The sequence below is a fragment of the Lates calcarifer genome, linkage group LG17, assembly GCF_001640805.2.
Source record: "Lates calcarifer isolate ASB-BC8 linkage group LG17, TLL_Latcal_v3, whole genome shotgun sequence".
NCBI lineage: Eukaryota > Metazoa > Chordata > Actinopteri > Centropomidae > Lates > Lates calcarifer.
In genome coordinates, this window is record NC_066849.1 from 21,278,158 (window position 1) to 21,300,682 (window position 22,525).

Sequence of the window (22,525 nt, forward strand, 5' to 3'; positions counted from 1 at the left end):
TTATACTATGACATTTTTTGACATCTTACTATACTATGACATTTTTTGACGTTTTTTCATGCCTTTACAATACTATGACATTTTTTGATGGTTTTTGATGACATGTTATACTATGACATTTTTTGACGTTTTTTTCATGCCTTACAATACTATGACATTTTTTTTGATGGTTTTTGATGACATGTTATACTATGACATTTTTTGACCATTTTTGAAGCCTTACATTACTATGACATTTTTTTGACCATTTTTGAAGCCTTACATTACTATGACATTTTTTGCTGGTTTTTGATGACATGTTATACTATGACATTTTTTGACGTTTTTTCATGCCTTACAATACTATGACATTTTTTGATGGTTTTTGACGCCTTACAATACTATGACATTTTTTGATGGTTTTTGATGACATGTTATACTATGACATTTTTTGACATCTTACTATACTATGACATTTTTTGACGTTTTTTCATGCCTTACAATACTATGACATTTTTTGCTGGTTTTTGATGACATGTTATACTATGACATTTTTTGACATCTTACTATACTATGACATTTTTTGACGTTTTTTCATGCCTTACTATACTATGACATTTTTTGACCATTTTTGACATCTTACTATACTATGACATTTTTTGACGTTTTTTCATGCCTTACAATACTATGACATTTTTTGACCATTTTTGACGCCTTATTATACTATGACATTTATTCATGCCTTACAATACTATGACATTTTTTGATGGTTTTTGATGACATGTTATACCATGACATTTTTTGACCATTTTTGACATCTTACTATAATATGACATTTTTTGACGTTTTTTCATGCCTTACAATACTATGACATTTTTTGATGGTTTTTGATGACATGTTATACTATGACATTTTTTGACGTTTTTTTCATGCCTTACAATACTATGACATTTTTTGATGGTTTTTGATGACATGTTATACTATGACATTTTTTGACCATTTTTGAAGCCTTACATTACTATGACATTTTTTGACCATTTTTGAAGCCTTACATTACTATGACATTTTTTGCTGGTTTTTGATGACATGTTATACTATGACATTTTTTGACGTTTTTTCATGCCTTACAATACTATGACATTTTTTGATGGTTTTTGACGCCTTACAATACTATGACATTTTTTGATGGTTTTTGATGACATGTTATACTATGACATTTTTTGACATCTTACTATACTATGACATTTTTTGACGTTTTTTCATGCCTTACAATACTATGACATTTTTTGCTGGTTTTTGATGACATGTTATACTATGACATTTTTTGACATCTTACTATACTATGACATTTTTTGACGTTTTTTCATGCCTTACTATACTATGACATTTTTTGACCATTTTTGACATCTTACTATACTATGACATTTTTTGACGTTTTTTCATGCCTTACAATACTATGACATTTTTTGACCATTTTTGACGCCTTATTATACTATGACATTTATTCATGCCTTACAATACTATGACATTTTTTGATGGTTTTTGATGACATGTTATACTATGACATTTTTTGACCATTTTTGAAGCCTTACATTACTATGACATTTTTTGCTGGTTTTTGATGACATGTTATACCATGACATTTTTTGACGTTTTTTCATGCCTTACAATACTATGACATTTTTTGATGGTTTTTGATGACATGTTATACCATGACATTTTTTGACCATTTTTGACATCTTACTATACTATGACATTTTTTGACGTTTTTTCATGCCTTACTATACTATGACATTTTTTGACCATTTTTGATGACATGTTATACTATGACATTTTTTGACCATTTTTGAAGCCTTACATTACTATGACATTTTTTGCTGGTTTTTGATGACATGTTATACCATGACATTTTTTGACCATTTTTGACATCTTACTATACTATGACATTTTTTGACGTTTTTTCATGCCTTACAATACTATGACATTTTTTGATGGTTTTTGATGACATGTTATACTATGACATTTTTTGACCATTTTTGAAGCCTTACATTACTATGACATTTTTTGCTGGTTTTTGATGACATGTTATACCATGACATTTTTTGACCATTTTTGACATCTTACTATAATATGACATTTTTTGACGTTTTTTCATGCCTTACAATACTATGACATTTTTTGATGGTTTTTGATGACATGTTATACTATGACATTTTTTGATGGTTTTTGACGCCTTACTATACTATGACATTTTTTGACGTTTTTTCATGCCTTACAATACTATGACATTTTTTGCTGGTTTTTGATGACATGTTATACCATGACATTTTTTGACCATTTTTGACATCTTACTATACTATGACATTTTTTGCTGGTTTTTGATGACATGTTATACCATGACATTTTTTGACCATTTTTGACATCTTACTATAATATGACATTTTTTGACGTTTTTTCATGCCTTACAATACTATGACATTTTTTGCTGGTTTTTGATGACATGTTATACCATGACATTTTTTGACCATTTTTGACATCTTACTATACTATGACATTTTTTGCTGGTTTTTGATGACATGTTATACCATGACATTTTTTGACATCTTACTATACTATGACATTTTTTGATGGTTTTTGACGCCTTATTATACTATGACATTTTTTCATGCCTTACAATACTATGACATTTTTTGATGGTTTTTGATGACATGTTATACTATGACTTTTTTTGACGTTTTTTTCATGCCTTACAATACTATGACATTTTTTGATGTTTTTTCATGCCTTACAATACTATGACATTTTTTGATGGTTTTTGATGACATGTTATACTATGACATTTTTTGACCTTTTTTGAAGCCTTACATTACTATGACATTTTTTGCTGGTTTTTGATGACATGTTATACTATGACATTTTTTGACCATTTTTGACATCTTACTATACTATGACATTTTTTGCTGGTTTTTGATGACATGTTATACTATGACATTTTTTGACGTTTTTTCATGCCTTACAATACTATGACATTTTTTGATGGTTTTTGACGCCTTACAATACTATGACATTTTTTGATGGTTTTTGATGACATGTTATACTATGACATTTTTTGACATCTTACTATACTATGACATTTTTTGACGTTTTTTCATGCCTTACAATACTATGACATTTTTTGATGGTTTTTGATGACATGTTATACTATGACATTTTTTGACCATTTTTGAAGCCTTACATTACTATGACATTTTTTGCTGGTTTTTGATGACGTTATACCATGACATTTTTTGACGTTTTTTCATGCCTTACAATACTATGACATTTTTTGATGGTTTTTGATGACATGTTATACCATGACATTTTTTGACCATTTTTGACATCTTACTATACTATGACATTTTTTGACGTTTTTTCATGCCTTACAATACTATGACATTTTTTGCTGGTTTTTGATGACATGTTATACTATGACATTTTTTTGACCATTTTTGAAGCCTTACATTACTATGACATTTTTTGCTGGTTTTTGATGACATGTTATACCATGACATTTTTTGACCATTTTTGACATCTTACTATACTATGACATTTTTTGACCATTTTTGAAGCCTTACATTACTATGACATTTTTTGCTGGTTTTTGATGACATGTTATACCATGACATTTTTTGACGTTTTTTCATGCCTTACAATACTATGACATTTTTTGATGGTTTTTGATGACATGTTATACTATGACATTTTTTGACATCTTACTATACTATAACATTTTTTGATGGTTTTTGACGCCTTATTATACTATGACATTTTTTCATGCCTTACAATACTATGACATTTTTTGATGGTTTTTGATGACGTTATACTATGACATTTTTTGACATCTTACTATACTATGACATTTTTTGATGGTTTTTGATGACGTTATACTATGACATTTTTTGATGTTTTTTCATGCCTTACAATACTATGATATTTTTTGATGGTTTTTGATGACATGTTATACTATGACATTTTTTGACCATTTTTGACATCTTACTATACTATGACATTTTTTGATGGTTTTTGACGCCTTACTATACTATGACATTTTTTGACCATTTTTCATGCCTTACAATACTATGACATTTTTTGACCATTTTTGAAGCCTTACATTACTATGACATTTTTTGATGGTTTTTGATGACATGTTATACTATGACATTTTTTGACCATTTTTGAAGCCTTACATTTCTATGACATTTTTTGCTGGTTTTTGACGCCTTATTACACTGATATTGTTTGACCATTTTTCATGCCTTACAATACTATGACATTTTTTGACGGTTTTTTATGACGTTATACTAACATTTTTTGACCATTTTTGACGCCTCACTACACTAGGACATTTTTTGACCATTTTTCATGCCTTACAATACTATGACATTTTTTGACCATTTTTCATGCCTTACAATACCATGACATTTTTTGACCATTTTTGACGCCTCACTAAACTAGGACCGTTTTTGACCATTTTTGAAGCCTTACATTACTATGACATTTTTTGCTGGTTTTTGACACCTTACTACACTGACATTGTTTGACCATTTTTCATGCCTTACCTATGACATTTTTTGATGGTTTTTGATGACATGTTATACTGTGACATTTTTTGACTATTTGTGACACCTTACTATACTATGACATTTTTTGACCATTTTTCATGACTTACAATTCTATGACATTTTATGACCATTTTTGAAGCCTTACTATACAATGACATTTTTTGCTGGTTTTTGATGACATGTTATACTATGTCATTTTTTGATCATTTTTGACATCTTACTACACTATGACATTTTTTGATAATTCTTCATGCCTTACTATATTATGACATTTTTGACCATTTTTCATGCCTTAGGTTAGGGTTATAATTTCTTAAACTACAGATTAGGGTTAGGGGTACAGCTTTCCCTTTTTATGCTATGACCTTTTGTCACATTTTTTAACATTTTCATTTGTGACAACTTACTCGCACTATGTCATTTTTTGATGGTTTTTGACGTTATACTATGACATTTTTTGATAATTTTTCATGCCTTGCTATACTATGATATTTTTTTGACCATTTTTGAAGCCTTACAATACTATAAAATTTTTGGACGGTTTTTGACGCTTCACTATACTATGACATTTTTTGACCATTTCTGACGTCTTACGTCTATGACATTTTTGACATCTTACTATAACAAGATATTTTTACTTCTATTTTTGATTACTATTATTTCTGCATAGCTTTTACATTACTGATTAGTTTCACTCTTACCTCTAGTATTACATTACTTTTAGCATTACATAAAACTTTTCTTATTACATTTTCCTTCAAAATTTACAGATTCAATTCAATTAAATTTTATTTGTATAGTGCAGATAACTTTTACTGTTGAAACTACATCCAGTAACAAATTACTTAGACTATTACGTCTTACTTCTGATATTACTCATTACTTTTACATTACTTCTATTTTTACACTATATACGATATACTGAATACTCAACATAAACTGTTTAATGTCAGTGCTCTGTGTTGGACAGTTGATGTAAAGCTATTTGTGAATTACCTGGAGGCCTCTGTCTTGGTCTGAAAGAACAACTTCATTGTCAAAGACTCTCTGTGATCATGGACTACATCTCTGTGATCGCGGACTAGGTCTCTGCGATCACGGACAATGTCTCTGAGATTATGGACAAAGTCTCTGCGATCATGGACAATGTCTTTGTGATCGTGGACGATGTCTCTGAGATCATAGACGCTGTCTCTGTAATCATTGACAATGTTTCCATGATCGCGGGCAGTGCCGTCAAATCGGTGACCCCCGTCTCCGCCGATTCTATCGCAAGGTCTCTACGAAGCATGGGACAATGTCTCTGATCATGGACAACGTCTCTCTCATCTTTGACAAGGTCTCTGCGATCATGGACAATGCCTCTGATCGTGGACGATGTCTCCCTCATCCTCAACAATGTCTCTCCGATCATGGACCATGTCTCTGTGATCGTGGATGATCTTGTGGACGAAGTGGTGACACCTGGAGGAAATCAAAGAGAAACATACAAAGGAAAATGATCAATACACTACTGCCTATTCCTCATCAACAGTTTAACCATGAAAACACTGATAAATATTCAATATTACAGCTGAACCAGAACATTTAACATTTTATGACCATTTCTGATGCCTTACTATACTATGACATTTTTTGACGCCTTAATATACTATGACATTTTCTGATGCCTTATTTTATTATGACATTTTTTGAACATTTTTGATGCCTTACTAAACAGTGCTCTGTGTTGGACAGTTGATGTAAAGCTATTTGTGAATTACCTGGAGGCCTCTGTCTTGGTCTGAAAGAACAACTTCATTGTCAAAGACTCTCTGTGATCATGGACTACATCTCTGTGATCGCGGACTAGGTCTCTGCGATCACGGACAATGTCTCTGAGATTATGGACAAAGTCTCTGCGATCATGGACAATGTCTTTGTGATCGTGGACGATGTCTCTGAGATCATAGACGCTGTCTCTGTAATCATTGACAATGTTTCCATGATCGCGGGCAGTGCCGTCAAATCGGTGACCCCCGTCTCCGCCGATTCTATCGCAAGGTCTCTACGAAGCATGGGACAATGTCTCTGATCATGGACAACGTCTCTCTCATCTTTGACAAGGTCTCTGCGATCATGGACAATGCCTCTGATCGTGGACGATGTCTCCCTCATCCTCAACAATGTCTCTCCGATCATGGACCATGTCTCTGTGATCGTGGATGATCTTGTGGACGAAGTGGTGACACCTGGAGGAAATCAAAGAGAAACATACAAAGGAAAATGATCAATACACTACTGCCTATTCCTCATCAACAGTTTAACCATGAAAACACTGATAAATATTCAATATTACAGCTGAACCAGAACATTTAACATTTTATGACCATTTCTGATGCCTTACTATACTATGACATTTTTTGACGCCTTAATATACTATGACATTTTCTGATGCCTTATTTTATTATGACATTTTTTGAACATTTTTGATGCCTTACTAAACAGTGCTCTGTGTTGGACAGTTGATGTAAAGCTATTTGTGAATTACCTGGAGGCCTCTGTCTTGGTCTGAAAGAACAACTTCATTGTCAAAGACTCTCTGTGATCATGGACTACATCTCTGTGATCGCGGACTAGGTCTCTGCAATCACGGACAATGTCTCTGAGATTATGGACAAAGTCTCTGCGATCATGGACAATGTCTTTGTGATCGTGGACGATGTCTCTGAGATCATAGACGCTGTCTCTGTAATCATTGACAATGTTTCCATGATCGCGGGCAGTGCCGTCAAATCGGTGACCCCCGTCTCCGCCGATTCTATCGCAAGGTCTCTACGAAGCATGGGACAATGTCTCTGATCATGGACAACGTCTCTCTCATCTTTGACAAGGTCTCTGCGATCATGGACAATGCCTCTGATCGTGGACGATGTCTCCCTCATCCTCAACAATGTCTCTCCGATCATGGACCATGTCTCTGTGATCGTGGATGATCTTGTGGACGAAGTGGTGACACCTGGAGGAAATCAAAGAGAAACATACAAAGGAAAATGATCAATACACTACTGCCTATTCCTCATCAACAGTTTAACCATGAAAACACTGATAAATATTCAATATTACAGCTGAACCAGAACATTTAACATTTTATGACCATTTCTGATGCCTTACTATACTGACATTTTTTGACGCCTTAATATACTATGACATTTTCTGATGCCTTATTTTATTATGACATTTTTTGAACATTTTTGATGCCTTACTAAACAGTGCTCTGTGTTGGACAGTTGATGTAAAGCTATTTGTGAATTACCTGGAGGCCTCTGTCTTGGTCTGAAAGAACAACTTCATTGTCAAAGACTCTCTGTGATCATGGACTACATCTCTGTGATCGCGGACTAGGTCTCTGCGATCACGGACAATGTCTCTGAGATTATGGACAAAGTCTCTGCGATCATGGACAATGTCTTTGTGATCGTGGACGATGTCTCTGAGATCATAGACGCTGTCTCTGTAATCATTGACAATGTTTCCATGATCGCGGGCAGTGCCGTCAAATCGGTGACCCCCGTCTCCGCCGATTCTATCGCAAGGTCTCTACGAAGCATGGGACAATGTCTCTGATCATGGACAACGTCTCTCTCATCTTTGACAAGGTCTCTGCGATCATGGACAATGCCTCTGATCGTGGACGATGTCTCCCTCATCCTCAACAATGTCTCTCCGATCATGGACCATGTCTCTGTGATCATGGATGATCTTGTGGACGAAGTGGTGACACCTGGAGGAAATCAAAGAGAAACATACAAAGGAAAATGATCAATACACTACTGCCTATTCCTCATCAACAGTTTAACCATGAAAACACTGATAAATATTCAATATTACAGCTGAACCAGAACATTTAACATTTTATGACCATGTCTGATGCCTTACTAAATAGTGCTCTGTGTTGGACAGTTGATGTAAAGCTGTTTGTGAATTACCTGGAGGCCTCTGTCTTGGTCTGAAAGAACAACTTCATTGTCAAAGACTCTCTGTGATCATGGACTACATCTCTGTGATCGCGGACTAGGTCTCTGCGATCACGGACAATGTCTCTGAGATTATGGACAATGTCTTTGTGATCGTGGACGATGTCTCTGAGATCATAGACGCTGTCTCTGTAATCATTGACAATGTTTCCATGATCGCGGGCAGTGCCGTCAAATCGGTGACCCCCGTCTCCGCCGATTCTATCGCAAGGTCTCTACGAAGCATGGAACAATGTCTCTGATCATGGGCAACGTCTCTCTCATCTTTGACAAGGTCTCTGCGATCATGGACAACGTCTCTGATCGTGGACGATGTCTCCCTCATCCTCAACAATGTCTCTCCGATCATGGACCATGTCTCTGTGATCGTGGATGATCTTGTGGACGAAGTGGTGACACCTGGAGGAAATCAAAGAGAAACATACAAAGGAAAATGATCAATACACTACTACCTATTCCTCATCAACAGTTTAACCATGAAAACACTGATAAATATTCAATATTACAGCTGAACCAGAACATTTAACATTTTATGACCATTTCTGATGCCTTACTATACTATGACATTTTTTGACGTCTTAATATACTATGACATTTTCTGATGCCTTATTTTATTATGACATTTTCTGATGCTTTATTTTACTATGACATTTTTTGAACATTTTTGATGCCTTACTAAACAGTGCTCTGTGTTGGACAGTTGATGTAAAGCTATTTGTGAATTACCTGGAGGCCTCTGTCTTGGTCTGAAAGAACAACTTCATTGTCAAAGACTCTCTGTGATCATGGACTACATCTCTGTGATCGCGGACTAGGTCTCTGTGATCACGGACAATGTCTCTGAGATTATGGACAAAGTCTCTGCGATCATGGACAATGTCTTTGTGATCGTGGACGATGTCTCTGAGATCATAGACGCTGTCTCTGTAATCATTAACAATGTTTCCATGATCGCGGGCAGTGCCGTCAAATCGGTGACCCCCGTCTCCGCCGATTCTATCGCAAGGTCTCTACGAAGCATGGGACAATGTCTCTGATCATGGACAACGTCTCTCTCATCTTTGACAAGGTCTCTGCGATCATGGACAATGCCTCTGATCGTGGACGATGTCTCCCTCATCCTCAACAATGTCTCTCCGATCATGGACCATGTCTCTGTGATCGTGGATGATCTTGTGGACGAAGTGGTGACACCTGGAGGAAATCAAAGAGAAACATACAAAGGAAAATGATCAATACACTACTGCCTATTCCTCATCAACAGTTTAACCATGAAAACACTGATAAATATTCAATATTACAGCTGAACCAGAACATTTAACATTTTATGACCATGTCTGATGCCTTACTATACTATGACATTTTTTGATCATTTTTGATGCCTTACTATGACATTTTTTGACGCCTCAATATACTATGACATTTTCTGATGCCTTATTTAACCATGACATTTTTTGAACATTTTTGATGCTTTACTAAACAATGCTCTGTGTTGGACAGTTGATGTAAAGCTGTTACCTACCTAGCTGTGAATTACCTGGAGGCCTCTGTCTTGGTCTGAAAGAACAACTTCATTGTACGAGGACTCTCTGCAATCGTGGATGACGTCTCGGTAATCATGGACGATGTCGTGGACAAAGTGGTGACACCTGTTGGAGATCAAAGAGAAACATATGAAAGAAAATTATCAATACACTACTACCTATTCCTCATCAACAACAACGAATACTTGGGAAAAAGTAAAATGATTATTAATTGTGTGTCTATCAAATAATCACTGAAGCAATGATATATGTTACTGTGAACTGCGCAACAATAATAAACAATCAGTTAAGTAAATCTATGAGTGCAGGATTTTAACTTATGTTGCTTATTATACTAGTGTGAGTATTTCTTCCACCACAGATGGTCACATACAGAAACATTATTTCACATTTCAGCCTTCTTCTTATTAAAACATATGGGATTTACCCAGTGACACTACACGAAAAAACTGAAAGCAAAACACAAGTCCAACATTTGAAACACTGATTAACTAATACAAAACAGCAATGGAAACTTTTTACCACTAAAACTACCACTACACACACAGCATAGGAGAACACGACAGTGACAACACTAAAGCCTTGACAGTTATATATAAAGCTTAACTAACCTAAAAGATAAAAAGCGATGTAAAGGAAATTACAATTCAGAAACAACAGAGAAAACAACTTAAACTCAAAACAACCACAATGAGATGCTTAAATGCCACAATGAAACAAAAAATGTAAAATTATCAGGAATGGACACAGTGAGAGTGACCACAAAGGCAAAGAAGCTGACCATAAACAGATGTAAAATAGCCACGTAAAGACGCAAAATAAGGCAACAGAACCACAAACACAAAATGATCACAACAACATGATAATCAGACAGACTACTAAGCAGTTACCTTGCCTCCATAAGGTACCCACAACTCATGTCAGGGACGTTATAGTCACACAAATACAAACACACTTTAACCCACGCGATAAAAACGACAACAAAAAGGAAAAGGCCTCAAAGAGATAAAGCTAATGCTAACGCTGATATCCAGCCGCTAAGGCAAATGCTGATGCTAGCCGCTAGCTAGTTCGCTCCTTAGCCTTACCTTCGCGCCGTAGGTGTATTTAGCGTTCAGTCTCGCTCGTGTTCGACAAAAAGCAGTTCCAATACAAAGCCTGTTTTAGCATCCACGCTTCTTTTGGAATTAAGCTTACTCACAGTACTGACAAACCGAGGGGACGGTCAAACTTGGTTTAAATTTGTTTTTCGACTTCCTTTCGCCGCCTCTCTACGCTCCTCCCAGATGATCATAGCCAATTAGGACACACGTCGCGGCCAATGACAACACACGCAAGCCAATAGCAGAAAAAACGCCAATTGGCCATCTGATTCTGTTCCACCTAGCAACCGCCTCTGATTGGTTAATACATCCACGGGGAAGGTAGGATACCGATAGGGACTGGATCATGGGTATATTACAAGAAGCCCTAGTAATACATTTATGGTCTGGAGCGACTGTCAGGTTCTGCCTTCTCAACGATGGAGATTTTGTTACACACAAGCCATGCTTACTATCTGCTTTAAATTAAGTAGTATAATTTTTGTCCACTAATGATTGAAGGTGCCCCCAAAACTCGAACCAGACTCTGCACTGTCACATGTGATCATGTGGTTTGCACTTTACGGCCACCAAATTTCATTGCGCCGGCAAAGAATGAACTCTCCGAGCTACCAAACTGACGTCTTGATGAAGTCCCGGGTATTAAATCATGTAATGAGCCAGCTCATGAGCCATGGTAAAAGACGGGGAGATACAGTTTTTACACTGAAACATGTACAAGTTTATTACAGAAACAATGACCAAAAACCATACTTAATGTTATGACGTGTGTTAATCAGTGTGTCAGCGGATGGATCGGTGTTTGGGTAATGAATGGAGCAAAGTGGTACTGGAAGAGTGGAGAGAGTGTGTGCGGACTGTAACAGCCAGTCTATAAGTCCTCCTGCACAGGAACAGACAGGGGACACGCACACAACTTGTTATGGAGTATTTTTTACATCGGATACTAAGTCAAAGTTTACTTATATTATTGGCTGCCAGAATCATGGCTGGCTTATCCAGCTACAATCTAAGATACTGGCTGGTGAGTACACTTACAATACAGTTAATTTACCTTGTCGATCGTGTAAAATATCAGTGTTGTCCTCTGGCTCTAGGTTCTGTCCCCTACCTGAGTTGCACTTCCCTCATACAAAAGAGGGAGACACAACACAAACTGTAAACAAATCAACAGTTAAGGAGAAAACATGACTACAAGTGAACAAAGTTGCATCTCTGTTAAACAGCGCCAGTCATCGTTGTCGTGGTTGTTCAGTTACAGGGACACTTCTGTCACTTTCCTGCATTTTCCTCATTAACAACAACTTTGGGTATTCGATGAAATCTTCTCGTGATTTCTAGGTCTAATCGATGTGGGTAACCGTAAAGGACGCAAACCGTGGGCACTTTGACAGCCTGTGGCACCTCTCCAATGTAAACAATCACTAACGCCTGCCTTCCGCTGACGTCATATGTAAACAAACTATTCTGTCCAATAACGAACAAGTGTTGGCCCACTCCTTCCGTAATATGAAAGGGATTTTGTGTGTTTTGTGAAATATTGTAGACGCCTGAAATAAACCTGGCATTTAGTAGAAGTCAGACTGCAGCAGGATGTAGATTCACCTTAGGTCAAAGCCATTAGTTTACAAAGCTGTCAGCTAGAATTCACAAAATTAATACAAACCGCTAACACTGCCAATATGCAGATATGGGAATAGCAGGCAATCTAGCCTATGTAGATCAGCTGCTTTTTAAAAAGAGTAGCTGCACTTGGGATTCTGGATTTGGTTACTCATACTTGTTTTGGCCGTATTCATCTGTCCCATGCACTCCTTTGTTTACTGCTCAAATGTTCTATGCTGGTTTAATTGTTTTGTCTTAAGCTTTCTGACAGGTCTTTATTTTAGAAAAACAGAGCTGAAGGTAGGCTGTATGCTGTTGGGAGTCAGAGGCAGGCATTTACTCTGTAAATTTTGAACTACAGCTAATCAGTCAATCAGCCGGAAATCAATAAGCAACTATTTTGATAATTAATTAATTTTTTGAGTCATCTTTAAAGGAGATTCCAAAAACAGATTTTCTGACATTTTGTAAACAAATGACTAATCAATTAACAGTGCTCTACTTTAAACCCTCCTGACCCTCACAACATAAAACTTAAGTGCAGCTTAAGTAGTAAACTGAATTTAAGTAACTAATCCTGGATAACATCTGGATTTCACAACTGTTTGCACATTCAAATATGCAAATTGTTAGTTACACCTAATTTAGATATGAAAGATGAACAAGACAGTCTTTTATAATCTTACTAAAGACAAAACTGATAGGTAATTGAAGAAAAGAAAAATGAAAAATTTGAGTTTAAGTTTTATTCACACTGAATTTGCACCTTGAAAAAGATGAGTGAGATACTCCACCCAGCATAAACTAGTTGAATATTAGCAGTATCAACAAAATATGCAAGTTTGATATATATTACATAGTTAACAATTTAGTGTGTTTTCTGTAAATATTTGATGTTACTGTAACTTGTAAATCAGCCCAAATCTGTTGGTTTCACCAGCATCAATTTCAGGCTTGAGATATAAAAAAATAGGTTCATATTTGTATCTATAAACTTAACACAGTATCAGTGCAGAGAAAAAAATTTCAAAGAGGTTGAGAGCCAGGTAAAGGCTTTTCTGAAAAACTAGAGAAAATTTTGCAAGAAATATTTCTGCAGCATGTTCTGCATTGCTTTAGTCTGAACAGAGTGGATTTTTGTGTTTTATTTGGCTTTTAAGGTTGCATAATCAGTCCGAATACATAGCACTGAGTCTCCTGTAAATTGTAATCCAACTTAAGAGAATACAGAAAAACATTTAACTAGGAAAAAAGATTCCAACATTTTGACTTAATAAAATTTTAGTTTAAAAGTGCTTTTCCATTTTGTAAAAAGGAACCATACAAACTTCATAACAAAAAAAAGGACATGGTAGACAATGACAGTAAAAAAAAGCCAGTGTCAAAGAAATGATAGTACAGATAGTACAGAGACTGTACAAAAAAAGATTCAAAAAGGCTTAGACATCCCTGGCACATAGAAAATTATATCCCCATTTGTCTAAGTATTTCTAAATTATGACTTAGAACCTGAACTGGAGTCGATGAGAAGGTGTAAACAGTCCCAGCCCCAAGTAGATTCTGGGCTGAAAAGTAACGTCAGTTCAGATTCTAATATGGCAGCCGCAGTATTTTTGGCACTGTCTGTAGTATTGCAAAATACAACTGTCTTTTTTTCTGAGAGCTCAGCTGCCAAAAACAGCCTGACTGGCAGAACCCCCTGAGTCAACAGCAGTCCCTATGTTCATGTTAGCATCCAGGTTCAGGCATCCGTCTGTAGAACAGCAGGTAAGGTGTCGATGAAGAGCACATCTCAGGAGAGCAGGCTCGCAGGAAATCCTCCTCCTCAAACAAACGCACCTCAGAGTCATCAAACAGCAGCCATTTGCCTTCATATTCCAGGAGGTTGTTCAAAGCCTGCTGTTCTGTCGCCCCCACCCCATCACAAGAAGCCACAGATGCTTCCTCTCCTGCCTCAGGCTCCTTTTTAAGTCCAGCTTCAGTGTTTTGGCCCACACTGTTGATTGTTTTTCTCCGTTTAGATCCCTCTGTTGCTCCACTGCTGGCTGTTTTATCTGTGTGTTTGCTGCTGCTGGTCCCAAGCTCATAACTGGACAAACTCCTCTGGCCCCCCAGGAGTCCAACCCCACCCTCAGACAGCTTTTTGCCTCCCGTTTTGCTGCTAGCCAAACTGGCACCTCTCTGTCCCCTTGTGTTCAAGCTGAAAGACACCTCTCCATCATCGTAGTCCAGCGCTTCTTCTTTCACCCGTGTTCCCTCTTTGCTCTCCTTCTCCTCTTCCTCCTCCTTTTCTGCTTCTTTTCGGTCCTGCTGCCAGAGCTTCACATCTTTCAGGTCAGACATACGGATGTAGGCAGTGTAGTGGCCGCTGCTGATGGTGACGCCACTGTGCATGACCACAGCAAACAGCTCATAGTGTTGACCCTTAGTGGATGATGGATGGGTGCACCACTCCTCCAGAGACAAAGTAAGAGGAGTCTGCAACGGAGTGTTCACTTTAGAGAGGCCAGCATACGGGTCCAATCTAGGAAGGAAAGAAACACAGATCATCACTAGGAGTTAACTGCTGGACAGAACTGAAGCCACAGTTTGACATAAACAGCAAACTCTCAACACAGGGTCCACTTACTGTAAGTTTTCTAGATTAAATTAATGAAATGAATGGAAATTTCAACAGTAAAAGGTACATGTGTGGCAGTAATTCAACTCACTCTAGACTGTTGGCAGAGAAGCGCTTCAGATGAATAGTGATCACTTCAGGAGTTTTGTCAAACAGCAGACTTCTCTCAGCCTCTGTGTAGTGATGACAAGTCTCACAAAAGTATTTGTCCTCTCCAGCAATACGCTCCACTGAGGCAAACTGGGCAATAGCCCATTTCAGAGTCTTCAGCTCTGGTTTTGGGTCTGGAGACACTGGAAAGAGAAAGTAACAGTTATTAAATTTATTACATTGTTATTTTTTTTATCTACTGTTTGATCTGAAAGAAAAACACAAATGAGAAGAATGATTTGCAGATCGGGACTGTAAATAAAAACTTTTTTAAAAAATTAAATAAATTGTGCAGTTTTTTTAATGACTACCTTTATAACCTAAATCATTTGCCACAATGCATACTGAAAGATCTTCAATGAATCATGCCTCAAGAACTTCTTTTTTGAACCAAGTGCAAAGAGTTGTAGTATAAATGGCAGCTGTATAAATCCTCACCCTCTGAGAGATCGTCTGGGCTGCTGGGTTGGTCATCGAGCACTGGGACACTGATGTCCTGGAAGTCTTCTCTCCGCTCTGTGAAACTCTCACACTCCAGACAACGAGTCCTCAGAACTAGCCGGCCCTGAAACAGGCGCTCCATCAGGTCCAGGCCCTCTGAATACAACAGAAACACACAAAGACATGGCTGAGTGATCGGTTGTATTTTATATTTGTCTGGTCACATGGTGATAATGTGTGACTGACCAGAGGTAAGATTCAGCATCGTTCCCAATCTGCCTCCACTGCTCTCCTTAATTTCAGCGGCTTTAAAGTATTCTTTTTAAAACTTAACCCAGTAGGAAAGAAACAATACTTTAAAAGACAATTTCAGTAACACCACAGAATGGCTCTAAATCACCTTTGTATACCCTGTTCTTTAGAGACTATAAAAAAACAATTTATCCTTGGATAAAAATGAAACAGCCTGTCTAAAATCATACTTAAGTACAACCTCTTAATGTCTCATTTTTAAATCCCTAATTGCTATTTTTCTCCAGCTGGAAAAAATAGACTTTTTTTGTATCAATCTATCGTAAAGGAAGTTATTTCTTTCTCTCCTAAAAGAACACTAGTGTACTGTAATAACAGTAATCATCTTGTACCTTGATGCTTCATTGCTCTCTTGTCTTCAGCCATGTTTTGCGGTGATCGCTCATCGCTGTTCTTCTCGTTCTGACTTTTTTTGTCACTCTGTCCGTTCTCCTGTTCTGGTTTGTTTTGGGTCTTCACAGTCATGGAGCTGATCTTCCCCACACTGCGGAACTTGGAGAAAATACTCGGCTGTTTCCCAGAAGGCCTCAACCAGCCCAGCTTAGCTCTTTTCTTTCTCTTTCCATCTGCCTCTTTAGATGTCTTTTCACCTTTCCCCTCACTGTCACTCCCTCCTTCCTCCTCCCCATTTGGCTTCTTCATCCCCTCCTTTGCTGCCTCCTCTTTTCCGTCTTTATTCTGGGTGCTGTCCACTGTGATGTCACTGGAGGACTTCCTTTTGGAGCGAGTGAGGGGTCTGTTTCTGCTGATGCTGTCTTCCTCCACCTCAGATTTCTTAGACTTGGCAGATTTTGGCTTCTTCTTGGCATTTCCCACCTCTGTGTCGCTCTTCCTCTTGCCACTGACTTGGCCGTCCTCCTCTGTGGGGGTTTTGGATTCTGTTACAGAGTCGCTGGAATCCAAATGGACGCCATTCTCCATTTTGACTTCTGTCACATCGTTATCCTCTCGCTCCAGCTCCTGCTCCTTCCTGATGGTGTCACAGGCCTCCTGGATATATCCCAGGATGCACTGCAGCACCTCCTGGGCATCATGTTGAAGATAGCCTTCATACATGGGGTTCAATTGCCTGCAACACACAAAACCGTTACAGGAATGTACACATATCACTGAAAGTACACTTGATTAAACATATGAAATCACTGTTTTTATAATTTACTATGACTTATAACGTTCCTTCATAAGCTGTCTTTGGTAATTGGATATCAATCAAAGTTTTTTACACGTAATGTGATAAACATTAAAGCTGATTTGCAGGACTTTGACATATAAATGCCAAATGTTTTCACACAATGCTGATTCTAAATCTCCTGTCCTGGTGCACTGGTAGCAATGAATTTTACGTTATCTGGCAATGATTGGTTTGCTAAAGCTGAAGAGGGGAGGAAACGTGGAGCTGGAGACGGAGTAAGCTACAGCAACTAGAAGTATGAGAGAGCCTATGGCAAAAAAACGCAGGAAGCATCTAGGAAAAGTTTCTGATAATCGAAATAAGAAAGAAACTCTGGGTTGAGCGGAAGGATTACAGATTGATAACAAGGAAAACATAAATTCTAATTACTCTCACTACCAGAGGGGGGAGACAAAAATTCTGCACTGCAGGTTCAGGGGTTTTACTTTACATGATAATAATTCCAAAAAAAACCTTCATCCAACAGATGAAGTTGAATTGATGAACTTTAATAGATAGGATTTTAGGACAGACAACAGGTCATATTTTTCCTCATGTGTAATGGTATGCCTTGAACAAACAAACATAAAAAAGAGTTGAGTAGGTAGAAATAAACATCTTGTTACCTGAGTGTGTGTAGTATTTTGCGAGGAGGCGTGGCAAGCTCTCCATCGCTGAAGCTGTCAGGGTTGAGCAGGAAGCTGGACTGGAGCTGCTCCACTGAGGTTATCAGACTGTTGAAGCTTCCAAGAAGTTCAATGTGAGCTGGCAAGAACTCAGCTACACTTTCTGTCTGCTGGGAATGTGGATTCAGAGAAAACAATTAAATTGAATAAAGGGATCTTGAACTCTAGCTTGATATCTGTTACATCATCATCTTATACATTCTGTACATAAATAATGGTGTTGATTTAAGTTTGTGGCTCTCACTGAGGCCACTCTTTGCCAATGCACACTTTGTAAAATAAAAGTGTCATTTGTGTTGGACCAACCTCTTCACTTTTATCAGTTTCTTCCTTTGGTTTGTCTTTTCTTTTTGTCAGGTTGTACAGTTTCTTTATGCCTCCTCTGAGTCCTGGACAGTAATACAGAACCTGCAGGGTGAACCAGATATAAAGATTAAGTAAAATGGCAGTTCTCTCAGTACTTCCAAAGAACATGCACCAGTAATTACTAATATTTTCATTAACTATTACAACTAATCCACATATCAAGTTTACATAAGAAACAATAGTACTGGGGATATTCCAGCTATTTTTTTTGACTAAAATGACACAAAGAAATGTGTTATAACTAGTATCAATTCCTATCCCTCGGCTAGAATAAAATCATTAAGACCCTTGTAAGAGAAATATAAGTCTTTTTAATAACTTACAAGACCTTTTGGGGGGGAACTGAAGCTTTTTCTTACTGTCTTGTGCAATGTCAACACAGTACACAATCATGATACAAGTAAAACAACACTAGCAAGTTCCCACTTGAATACTGCATAAGAGATAACCTCATTGTCCAACCAGTGGCCTGAAGGAAGAGTTGTCTTGATGTGTACTGCATGTTCTTTCCTCTACAAGGGAAATCTTTCTTGTTCCAAAAAAGAGCTGAAATATGACTCCACAGCTACAGAAACCATATTTAAAAGGTAGTGCAAAGGAGATCATACAAGTGCCTGAATGTATGATAAAACCTGCAGTGCCTGTATTGTCTTTCTCTTTACATCCAGACATCATCTCAGCAGATAAACTAGAGTCACGACGACAAAGAATGCTGTGGAGCAGCTGCTTATCTCGTACATCAGCCATAGAAGACATTGTTTTGTCCATTATGCCAAACACAGTTTCTGTTTACAACGTCATTACACAGTAATATTTTTAGTGAAAGGGAAAGCTCTTTTGTTTCCTACAGACAATATTTCCTTTTAAGTTGCTCGATAATTCTTTATTCAAGCCAAGGCCTGTATCATGACTTCATGTATTATGACTTTATCTGGAATCAGTTGGCAGTTTTTAGCCACACCTAACTAAAACACATGCAGTCTAATCAAGCAGTCTTGCAATAGTGTAGTGATGTGACCTCCGCTCTTAGAGTTTGTTAAAAGCCTGGCAGCAGATTTTGAGCAGATGAGCGATGGTGTTTTGATTGAACCCTGAATATGGGCAAAACAAAACTGCAGCTTCTAAATGACCATAAAGATGAATCAGAACTTCTCTTCAACAGTTTCAACACAAACTACACATTATAAATGTCATGAGGGTAGGATTTACTGTAGGACTGCTGTATTAGACCACATTAGTTTTAGCCTTGTGTACCTAGTAAACTTCCAACTGTCTGTACTTTATGACTTGTTATATTATACGACAAACCATGACAATGGTTAGTGATATGTGGACTGCAACTGTTAAAAGTAAACAACTTATTCATGTTTTGATACAGTAACTGCATTTCATGAGATGGACACAGGCCCTTCAAATAAAAATGATGGTCCTGGTCACTGACTTTGCAAAGCACTGTCCTTTATAATCATACATATATAAATGCAATGTATGTACTATGCTATGCCTATATCTATATGCATGCATGAAATAACCAACAACTCTTAAACATATCGATTCCATTTCTAGCAGTGACACACCTGTAAGATACTGTTCAAATAGCAGGTGTTGCCCAGGTTGTTGAGCCCCACAAACGGCATCAAGTTCTCTCTCTTCTCACATGGCAGCAGAAGACCAGGTGAGGCTGGACAGGGAGAGGGACCAGGGACCACCTGATCACAGCTACTGAACAGTGAAGACAAAAACAGAGTTTCAAATTAAACACCATCAGCTACTAGTTACTCATTTGATTCTTGTAGTTTCATTGGGACTGGGCAATATGGTTGCTTCTGAGCAAGTGTAGAGCAAATTAAGTATCATCACTCTATCCTGTGATCATAAATATTCAGGTTCAATACTCCCATGTTACAGCTTTATGTGGCTTACTGACATATGTATAATATATTTTTGTGTTTCAACGCTCAATTTTAAAAGGCTTATGTGGCCAAAAGAGGGGTTGCAGGACCTCCAGGGGGTTTCAAGACATTCCCTGCATATCAGGATTAGTCTGGGTTACTCAACCTTGTCTGGCTTATGACCCCATATTTAGTTCTCCTTTCACCAATACAATGAGGTCTGTTAACTTCTCATATTAATGAAAAGAGAAAATGCTTTCAAGAGCAGGGAGACAATGACAATGACAAATGACATTTTTTTAAACATAATAATTTCCAAGTGCCCAAAGGTATTTTTTAAAAATAACTTTTTGTATCTGACAAACAGTCTAAAACTCAAAGATAAATCAGTGTTTTACAACATAAGACTGGAAAAAGTGGCAAATGCTCAGAAAGAGGAAGCTGGAATCATGAAATGTTCGGCATTTTGGCTTAAAATGGACACAAACAATTTATTTTAATCAACTAATCTTTGCAAGTCTACTTAATTTCAAATGTCAACATGTAAGATGTACACAACAGTATATTTGAAACAGGAACAGAATTACTTATTATGTTGTCAGCCAAAACATCCCAACCAGGCACATCACTCTACAACAAGATAGGGTAATAAAACAGTGTTTTGAACTTTGTATAACCCCAAATAAATCACACACTGACAGCACAGACCCACCTCGCCTCAGGCTCCACTGGTTCAGCCGTTTTGGGTTCATCTGCTTGGGGTTCAGAGAAATCCAGAGCCCGTTTAGTCTCTTTCTTTTGGAAGAACTTCAGAGACAGTTTACTCTTCTTGATGGGGCTCCCCAGCGCCGCCACAACATTTTCACCCTGAAGACCTGGCATCTTTTTTTATTCTGGTAGCTTGAGGGTGATGTCTTCTCTACTGAGATACAATAGCGCCCCTAACTGATGAAGAAAGGAAACACATGAGTTTAATTTCAGAGGGCGCCATCAGAGTTCAACGAGAACGAAAGTAACTACGCACTTAAGTTAATGCACCGTAACAACGCTACTACAACCAAACTCGCTACATTAAATTAATGGAAACACCTCTGGTTTACAAAGTCCGACCCATTTACCGAGTGAACAGCGCATTATATAACACGTTAGCTGGCTAACGCTAACTTACTGATGCCCCTCTCGTTTTCATTGTCCCCCAAAACACATTAAGCAGAACCGTTTACACTGGCAACCGTTATCTACTTAACGTCAGAGAGCAGTTGCGACACAGTAAATATCGCACAGTAAACCGGTGTTTCTGAACACTTTGCGGACAACACAGCCACAAAACTGGGTCAAAACGGTGCGGTGACGAGAGAACAGGGAGCACGCCGTGTTTAACTGTTCACTTCAAGAACAAGCCAAATCTCAAAACCCCTACAGTGTCTATAGCTTTTTAAACCTTACCTAAATGAGTCATCCCCGGCCGAGGTTTAATAAATTTCACGGAATATCCAGTTTTAGAGTCATTTGCGGAGTATTTGATAATTTCGGACGGTGCAGCAGAAGTTGGCGCTTTTTCCTGCTGGAAGACCCAGTGGCTGCTAAGCCGCCGGTCAAACACCGGCGCGACATAAAAACATTCAACAAAAACGTCCGATTAACGGTCACTCTAAACAGTAAACGTATCTCAGACTTATGCGTAAAACTTGTAAAGGTGTACAGACTTCCGTAAAATGATAAACCCATAAAGAGTAACGGCCCACATCTTAGGCTTAGAGTAAGACACCTATTTAATTTAGGCCCCTTTCGAAGCCATTTTTGTAGTCCTTTGTCAAGTTAGACTAGTGACACAGATTAGAGTCTTCTTTCAAATTAAAAGTAAATATGTAGTTGCCTGCAAGTGAATCCTCAATTTTAGAATTTGTACCGCAGTATTATTGACTGGTTAAGTATCTGAATATTTCCTCCTATTATAAGTTAAACATCTACCAAAGTCTTGCTCTTGTCCTCTATGTTCTTGACAGGGCTTTTCGGCTTTTATTTTTCTAAACGGAAGT

At 37.6% G+C, this 22,525-nt stretch overlaps 1 protein-coding gene and 1 long non-coding RNA gene across 10 annotated transcripts; both read right to left on the reverse strand.

The window, feature by feature from the left end:
• Positions 1-5,911: 5,911 nt before the first annotated feature.
• Positions 5,912-13,360, reverse strand: LOC127143462 (uncharacterized). 7 transcript variants are annotated; one of them, XR_007814900.1, is made up of 4 exons: positions 12,298-13,359; positions 10,119-10,245; positions 9,323-9,790; positions 5,912-6,044 (listed from the first exon to the last, which is right to left on the reverse strand). It is a non-coding gene; the product is annotated as an uncharacterized LOC127143462 (long non-coding RNA). The 7 variants fall into 7 exon arrangements; XR_007814899.1 differs by lacking the exons at positions 5,912-6,044; positions 9,323-9,790 and adding exons at positions 6,679-6,811; positions 7,111-7,578 and having other exon boundaries at positions 12,298-13,360; XR_007814898.1 differs by lacking the exon at positions 5,912-6,044 and adding an exon at positions 6,679-6,811 and having other exon boundaries at positions 12,298-13,358.
• Positions 13,361-13,579: 219 nt separating this feature from the next.
• On the reverse strand, positions 13,580-22,248 carry usp1 (ubiquitin specific peptidase 1). Of its 3 annotated transcripts, none has more exons than XM_018690815.2 (9): positions 21,933-22,248; positions 21,199-21,431; positions 20,172-20,313; positions 18,535-18,636; positions 18,169-18,338; positions 16,704-17,440; positions 16,057-16,215; positions 15,560-15,761; positions 13,580-15,372 (listed from the first exon to the last, which is right to left on the reverse strand). In XM_018690815.2, exons 2-9 carry the CDS (start codon positions 21,366-21,368, stop codon positions 14,577-14,579), a joined length of 2,478 nt encoding a protein of 825 aa, XP_018546331.1. In that variant the 5' UTR covers positions 21,369-21,431; positions 21,933-22,248; the 3' UTR covers positions 13,580-14,576. The 3 variants fall into 3 exon arrangements, with proteins under 3 accessions (XP_018546331.1, XP_018546332.1, XP_018546330.1); XM_018690816.2 differs by having other exon boundaries at positions 18,169-18,335; positions 20,172-20,316; XM_018690814.2 differs by having other exon boundaries at positions 20,172-20,316; positions 21,933-22,247.
• Between the last annotated feature and the right edge of the window lie 277 nt (positions 22,249-22,525).